The 8,456-nt window shown below is 35.2% G+C and overlaps 1 protein-coding gene across 13 annotated transcripts in view; it reads right to left on the bottom strand.

Annotated features, from left to right (window-relative positions):
- Positions 1–122: 122 nt before the first annotated feature.
- The window catches only part of CACNB2 (calcium voltage-gated channel auxiliary subunit beta 2), a 268,848-nt gene continuing 260,514 nt past the window's right edge, over positions 123–8,456 (bottom strand). For 7 of the 13 annotated variants that reach the window (XM_052803758.1, XM_052803772.1, XM_052803780.1 and 4 more), the window contains one exon: positions 123–7,911. In XM_052803758.1, coding sequence (XP_052659718.1) covers positions 7,420–7,911 — 492 coding nt within the window. In that variant the 3' untranslated portion in view covers positions 123–7,419. The remainder of the gene's footprint in view (positions 7,912–8,456) is intronic. The other 6 variants (XM_052803764.1, XM_052803789.1, XM_052803809.1 and 3 more) reach the window with 3 other exon arrangements.

Here is an 8,456-nt window from a genome sequence, read left to right as displayed (position 1 = left end):
AACTATTATTGTGAATTTTGGAAAAGGTGGTTTTCATGGAGGTTTACCAGTAGTTAATGTTTCATTAAATAGTGCTTCACGAAACACTGTAACATTTTACAAAGAACTGTTTTATAAATTGATACTTAGAACCTCATTTCTCTTTTATTTTAATACAAGCAAGATTCTCTGTACACATAGTATATACACAAAATACGATTAGGCTTTGTAGCATGTCTTTTATAGCAGCATGAATATATTAAACCATCATCTCACTCTGGGAATGTAAATAAATATTGTTTCAACATCAAACTTCCCATGCATAAACTGTATTGGTTCTGAAATAGCCTATTGGACTGGCTGACAAGTGACAATTTTAAAATCAAACATTTGCAACAGAAGGGGCTACAGTTGTGATTAATATATCAAAAGACAGAAAACAATGCATAATACCATCTGAAATGTTGCAAATCACCTTTCAAACAACTAAGAATATTAACTCTTTATTAGTTAGAAAGCATCACCAGCTAAAATCATATGAAAATTGAAACTGGGGAAGCATGCTAATGAGAACTGCATTAATACACTGCTCAAAGTTTTAATAACCTAAATTTCTTCAAGGTGCTAGATGTATTTGAAAATTCTGCTTCAGTTCCAGGGATGTTCTCCATTTGAACAGTATTCTCTTTTCTCAGTACTGCTGGAACTGACATTAGTACTAAAATTAGAGGGAAAAGGTAAGTACAATTCAAAAACATAAACTGACATCTGTGTGTGTGTGATTTTTAACTCTCACTCATAAATTTCCAGTTTTTAAAAGCATTACCTGAAAAAAGTCTGTCTTTTCACACATAACTATTTGCTTGGATTAAAAGGAGCGATACTTCTTTTATAATTTGTCTTTATACTGTCAGAAGTGCTTTTGCATTTGCTCGCAACCGAAACAATTTATGCAATTCTGTTTCTCAGTAGTCTGGTTGTTTACTTGTATTTGCTATAAATGTTTTGGTACTGTTTGTTTTTTACTGTTCTTAAATAAAACACATGTCCCTTCTTCTGTTCTTCCATGGTTGACTAGTACATCCTTTGTAAGGTCTATCCTAGCAGGACAGAAGGATGGAATTCTTGTCTACTACTTGTCTACTTTTGTTGGTCACTCCTTGCCATTAACCACAACATGTCTAAAGAAGATTTAAAGTAATTTTGTTTCATCAGTAGTAGGTGAGATATCCTATTTAGAATCATGAAAGCTCATACTATAGATTACAGTCTTTTTAGTCTAAATATGGCTAAAATAATTACTTGGTAACAAAAGGGATTAGTCTTTTATTGTAAGTACATGTTGAAATTTTTAACTCGGTGCTAGTAAAAAAAGCATTTTCTTTTTGCAGAATATATAAATTCTGTAAACATTAATCAGCACACATAGACTATATACTGAAATTTGTGTATGCATACAAAGTAAGGAACTTTGCCTCCAGTTTCAGTAGCAGGATTTGTGCAATGCTGAATTTGAAAGAATTAAGATGATTGCTGAATTTTTAGTGGAAGATTTGTTGAGACTTTCCCAGATTTCTTTAGTTTTGAATGATAAACAGGCTTTTCAAGAAGGTGATCTCTGAATTTTATACGAGAAGTTCCTTGGGGCAGGGAAGAAAGTAACTGACTTGTATTTGATTCCAGTGTAATTGCAGCCCAGGCTTCACCTGAAAAAAATGACTGATATCTGAACTTTAACTACTAGAGTTGTTTCTGCAAAAGTCAACTGCTAGACTTAAAAGAACACTTAGCATATTAAAGGGATAAGCCTCAGCTGCTTCCCCTAGGCCCCTCTCTCTGTTGGTAATTGGGGAGCAGGGCAGGGCCAGGGAGAGACTTCTCCATCAGGCAGTTCAGAACAGAAACTCAATTAAGATGCTCCAAATCAACTTAGCTTGGCTAAGTTAGATGACTGAAGATGGATGGATGCCCTTCTTTTTTTGTTTTCTTTTCCAATCTTACTGGAACTTTAACTAGAAGTGCAGGAATACTTTCTCATTGTCATAATTTTGATGTATGGTGTATATATATTTTTAATACATAATAGGATTACTTTCCTGATAAGAATGCTTTACACACTGAATCATTATGCTTCAGTATTTGGTGCTGAAGCACAACTGAATATATATATATATATTTTTATATACATTACATGAGATACTTATATATTAAATTAAAAAAAGTTATTGTCATTGTAATGAAAGATTAACCCTACAAAATAGATAGATTAGGCATGCAATCAGAGCTTGGCTTTAAGAAAGTCTGAAAAGTAAGTTTTCTGTATTTGCAGAAATAGTCATTAGTAATAGTGCCAAATCTAAATATTTATCTTGGTCAATATAAAGATATTAAAATAGGCAGCCTAGTATAGTATGAAATTATTATACAGGTTTTTCCTGTTTCAGTGTCATGGAGTCCACCAATTTTTAGATCATAGGATTTCATATGCTTCTTAAGGAAAAGGGAATATTTTAGTAAGAAAGAGGCTGGTGACGGTGATCAACAAGAAATTACTTTGGAGTGGGTAGTTTAAAATATAAAGAACCTTCTTTTTATGTTTAATTGTTCACGACTAAAAAATTTATGAGCAAATCCAATTTGGTACTGCTAGAACTCATTGCACAGTAGGTAAGCACGATAGATAAAAGTGGTAAGAATAAAGTAAGAAAAGAGAACACATTTGAATTAGAAGAACCAGCTTAATTTCTATTATATCTGATATAAATATTTTTGGGGGATGCGTAGGAACACATCTCTAGGGTGGTAAGTTATAAAAAGAAACTGTCTATAAAACTATCGTAAGCTCATATGTAACAGTTTGTTATATAAAAGTGGAGAAATAAGTTATAGACAAATTGCCAAGCAATAAATTCAACTGAGTAACATTTGATTAAAAACATTCACAATAAAAATGGCAGCCACATATTTTACAGATGATAGAAGAACTAAAATTTTGGTGAAAGATCTGCAATAAAGTAATAAATATAAGTAAATGTACACCAGAAATGTTATATTACACTCTGAAAAATAATTTCTCTGTTCTTCCTCTAGACTATGTAATAAAGTTTTTTGCAATGTGCTTTATTTTCATGGATGGAATAGAATTAAAGTCAAAAGCATTTGGGAAATAGCTTTCAGCCGGACGTGTTAAAGCAATTAGAGGTCAAATGTAACCACAAACCAAAATAAATCTTGAAGAGGCTTTAGTGACTAACACAGGAGGTGGTTTACACTAACCTTTTTACTTTGGACAGACACTGATTAAAAACAATCAGACCACTTACTTCATTCCAGCTAAGGGAATGATAATGGACCACCTTAAAACCTCTGCAGGTGTCACAGAACATGAATATGACTTTACAAACCAACGGAGCTTAAAAATGATAAATACAAACAAATTCATAAAAGACAGTAAGTATTAAGGGGCAGGGTATTCGACCTGGGCAGGAACGGCATGTATAGGATAAGTACGTAACCAGATATGCAGGGAGAAGTGAAAACAGGTCTCTACTTTTACTCAGGGTTTGATGACTGGAATTTCATTTCCTTATCCTCCATTTATAATAAGGGCTATAGGTCAAGTGTTTACAAATTTCTGTGAAAACAGGTACTCCACTCAAACTCATTTTGGCTTTAAAACCTGTCTTCCTTCATTAAGGCCAAATCCTTAGGAGAAACTATTTATTTAATTTTACACCTTGAGAAGCAAAAATTGTGGAACTCTTCTCAAATTCTGAACTCCTGATGCCAGACACAGGATATGAATTCATGAGTATTCTAGAAGAATTTTCTAATTTCTAGGCAGTAATTTATGGATTGATTTAAAAATAGTTTCTTTCAGCTCTTAACTCCTACTGATGCTGCCTTTGTGCACAAACCTGTTTGTTTACTCATCCCCACTGTCCTGTCACTTAACAGGTCTGGAGACTGTTACTCTCGCCTCCTTCCAGTCCCTCCTCGAGAACTCCTTCTTCCATGATGTCTGTGTGACACTAAACAACTGATAAAGGATAAACTCGGGCTGCTGAACAGCACTGATGTGTATTCATTTGAAAAGACATACAAAAATAAGGCTAACATCTAACATATATACACATAAATGTTAAAAATGCATCCCATTCCTTCCATATACTGAAATTCTTTAGAAAAATATAGAGTGAGAGTATCACTTAACTATTTTATCTTCCTCCTTTCCTTCTTACTGGTTTTATTATCTTTTTAGCTCATTTGAATAGAATTTTTACAGGTTGTTTTGTACCACACATACATAAGAAGACTCTCGAGCTCACTGGGACCTCTACCATTCCTCAGATTCAAAGCTCCTGAAACCAGATACAGAAATACGAACTCATTAGTATCCTAATGCAAAAAATAATATTAAACTTTCTATTGGCAAAACTTTGCAAAGACATTTCATCACAATAACCTTTGATATGTCCTCCAGTTGGAGTATTTTTAAAGCTTCTTATTGAAATAATTCTGTTAAAGTGCTTTTCAAAGTCATGCTCAGCAGGCAGGTGGTATTGTGCAATATGTGTAGTACAAGCTCACAAATGATTTGTCACTCTTAAAACAATAACTGAAGGAAATTATCTTAGCAAGGCTAATAAAAACCTACTGAGTGAGTCTGCCTAAGAAATGCGTGTGTTAGTATGTTGTCTGTACATAATCAGCAGCACTATACAAAACATGATTCTCTCAGTAGTTGGGTTGGGCCATGTCTTTTTCTTGTGATATTTATATTCCATAAATCAATATATAGGCCATTCTTAAATACTAAGTCTTGGACTATGCTCTTTATTTTCTCATTTATTTGTCTATACATGGCTACCTACTCCATGGTTTTCATACACTACTCAGTTCTTTGAAATTCTGCCAAACATTACTTAAAAAATACCTTAAGAAATGTGGAAAATAAACACTCTCTGGAGCAAAAATTAAAGAAAAAAAACAACAACAACAACAAAATAATCAAAGTATTAAAGTGGAATCCATAGATCACTTCTTGGAGGACACAGCTGTCATGTAACAGTTGTAGGGAGCAACAGTCTTTACTAAAGTTGGTAAAGTAGCTAAAGCCAGGCTATATAGAGCAAGACAATATAACTTCTATTCCCATTTACATGTGATCTGATAGCATTCAAACAACAGAGTCCTTCAATGTCATTTTCCACTGATAACCTGAAAATCCTCTCGTATCAAAAGCCACTGCTATATACTCTTATATATTCATTTAGTAATACAGCAGATCTACTTACCTATGCTTCCTTTGTCTACAAAGTCATTTAATGATGTTTAGAAAAATGCTGAGAATTTTATTTCTAGAAAAATATCCTTTTCCTTGTGTTCCCCACAGTTCATGCTTTGAGCCAAATACTACCCTTGAATAAGCACAACAGTCAGCAGCACTGGGAGGAATGGCCAGATACCTGACAGCAGAATTTCACGCTCTCACTTTGTTGTAAAAAATGCATTTAAAGCATCAGGGAGAGGAGCGGGAGAGGGAGGACAGAGTATGTTTAAGGGAGTTAAACTGAATTGCTTAGATGCTGGAATAGAAGATTGGAGAAAACATGCACCTGCCATATATCTTATCCATTTCACTAAAATGATATTCAAAATCAGGCAATGCTGATATTCCCAGAATTAAAATAATAAATAAAAAGAACTTCCAGCTAAATTAATTATTATCCCACTACAGTCTTTATATAATGTGCTATTTACAGTGAAATACAAAAAGTATTTCATTCATACAACTAGTACAAAGACTATATGTGATGCAGAACAGCTTTTACACTAGGCAAGGGTATGGAACCTGTAGTCAAAAATAATGGTGAATTTCCCCCCGCTTACCAGTGCAACAGGTGTTCAATGCAAAACAAAACTGAGTTCACGCCCTTTGATTTCAATGCATGTTCTCTAGCGAGCTCATAACAGAGTATTTTGTCACAGTCATTTTTCTAAACTCTCACCAGCAGCACAACAGTTTAGGTGAAGAAAAAGCAGTGAGCTGGCTGCAAGGTGGGAATGCAGAGGAATTGGCAAGTGTAGAAAAAGTGGAGAAGCTACAAAAATTTATTTTCCAACAAAATAACTCTCCACAAGCTGTGTAAACTTTTCTTACTAAAACAAATACTCTAAAACACAAAGATTTTACATTTCCAGTGAAGCACTCACAGTAACATTTGCCTGTTTTTACTCTCCTGAAGTCTCAACAAAGAGCCAGCAGATTGATGCTTTCTCAATTACCTGGGTCAGTAAACTCCCTCATATTCCCCGACTGCAATTTGGATTTTTAAATTAATAGACAGAATGAAGAAACAGACTTGTTGGGCTTTTGAGTAACCTTTGTTTTCTTCAGTAGATTCTCACACTTTGCTGCCTAACGTGCATATGCACACATACGCCCATCCACCACCCACCCACTCACATACATACCTCTGTCATGTGTGCTCTATTATTCTGACAATAGAACAAAAATTAAGCTGTGTCCGTTGCAATTCTGTGACCTGTACAGAGCAGAATAATTTATAGTGATAAGTTTGTTATCTTTACCATAAATTTAAAATGCAAAATTGGGTTTGCAAGGACAGCATAAGGTATAAGAGTTAGACCCTTTATCTCAAGCACTCAATTGTATTTACAATAAGTATAAGCTTTCTGCTACAGAAGAAAAAGTATTTAGATTGAACACTGTTACAGATTTCCTAAATGAGGCTAGTTCCAGTTGCCAGTAATTCAAAAGCAAATCTGCTGACTTGGCATTAGGACTCTAAAACAGTGTGATCAAACTTATATAGTAAGAAGGTGTCTGCAGAAATAACATTTATAAACTGTATATACAGTACACAGTACCAATACATAGAAAATAGATTTTGACTTTATGATCCCCTGTGTGTAAGGCAAGACTGAATTCTGTCTTCAAATGGAGTCCACCAGAGGTACAAGCAACAGATAGTGGCTCTTAAATCAATATGCAAATCAAGTGCATACAAATTAAAAATCAGAGCAGACAAAAAGTTTTAGATTTTTTATGTGCTGATTCTGGCTTGCTGAATACACGGGAAGTTATTAAACATCAAATGTACCTTTTTTTAAAAAACACTAACAACACCTTGATGGCAACAGATATTGTTCAAGTGGCAGCTACCAAAAAACAGCTTGAAAAATGGCATAGTACAACATCAGGAACTCTGCAGTTGTACTACGCTAATTCATATAGCACTAACCAAAAAAATAAGTATATGAATATTCTATTTCATGCTATTGCTATGCAAGCAACAGCAATACAAATCAGCATACAGAAGGATACCATATGTTCTGCAATGAAGAACCCAAAGATCTTTTCAAGGGGCATTGTTACAAGACTTCAAAGAAACACAAGACTGCCAGAGGCAAAAGTTAGTGACGGATGTAAACATCCCTGTTCCATTCTCCTGCGTCATTACGTTTTTTCGATATCACTTCCCCATCCTTGTCACAATATTGGTCCCTCGATTTATGACGACTACGCTGTTTGTTGCATTCATTGTGGTCCTGCTCGCGGTCCCTCTCTTTTGAGCGATGCCTTGATTCTCTGTGTCTGTGATCACTGCTCCCGTGGGACTCGTCTCTATGATTGTGATCCCTGTGAGAATCATAGTGGTCACCATGCTCATGTGAGTAGTCCTCCTTTGGCTCTACATAAGCCGAATCTCTGCTGTCTTGTGTTTCTGAGTCAAAAGTTTCTTGCCTAGAAAGGCCTCTAACACCACTGCGATGGTTGTGGTGTTGGCTTGAGGAAGAGCGATGCTGGGATTTCTTGATGGGTTCAACCCGTGCTTCCTCTTCAATTTGTGAACCGCTGCGTTCAGGGACTGAGTGGTCATTCCTCTGGTCTCCTTGAGATCCCTGCTATCACAACCAGCAGTAAGTTCATGTACATGAAGTACACATTTAAAAACTTCCTCCAATAACAACTTCAACTAGAAAGTATCATGAAACCAATAAAATTTAAGTACACAACCCACTTTGAATCTAAACTAGAAAAAAACATTAGAATTCAGCTTTTACTGAAAGTTCAGTATTATAATACAAACAATTCCTTTCACTCTCATCAGAATGAATGGTGGCAATCACATTATTCTGTGACACTTTCTCGTTTCCTGTGATGTTTCTGACTATTCCATTTAGCAATAATTGCCTACCACACTCCAGACAAAAAGAGAGTGTGCAGAAGCAGGACAAACTGCAGAAAAATTAAAGAGAACATATCATGCCAGGAGAGGGCAGGTATCAGCTGAGAGTTTACAGATGCCTGCTTGGAAACAGCCACTATGGGAAAGTGATTTTAGAGGGCTGAGGAGGTGGATTCCAGCAGAGAACCAAAGTACATAACCTTGGCTCTTTTAGAGCCTTTTAAGGAAAAAAATGCCATTGAATCTGGTGTGAATAAAGTT

Source organism: Harpia harpyja, chromosome 1, assembly GCF_026419915.1.
Source record: "Harpia harpyja isolate bHarHar1 chromosome 1, bHarHar1 primary haplotype, whole genome shotgun sequence".
Lineage (NCBI taxonomy): Eukaryota > Metazoa > Chordata > Aves > Accipitriformes > Accipitridae > Harpia > Harpia harpyja.
This window is presented reverse-complemented; position numbering and strand designations above follow the sequence as displayed.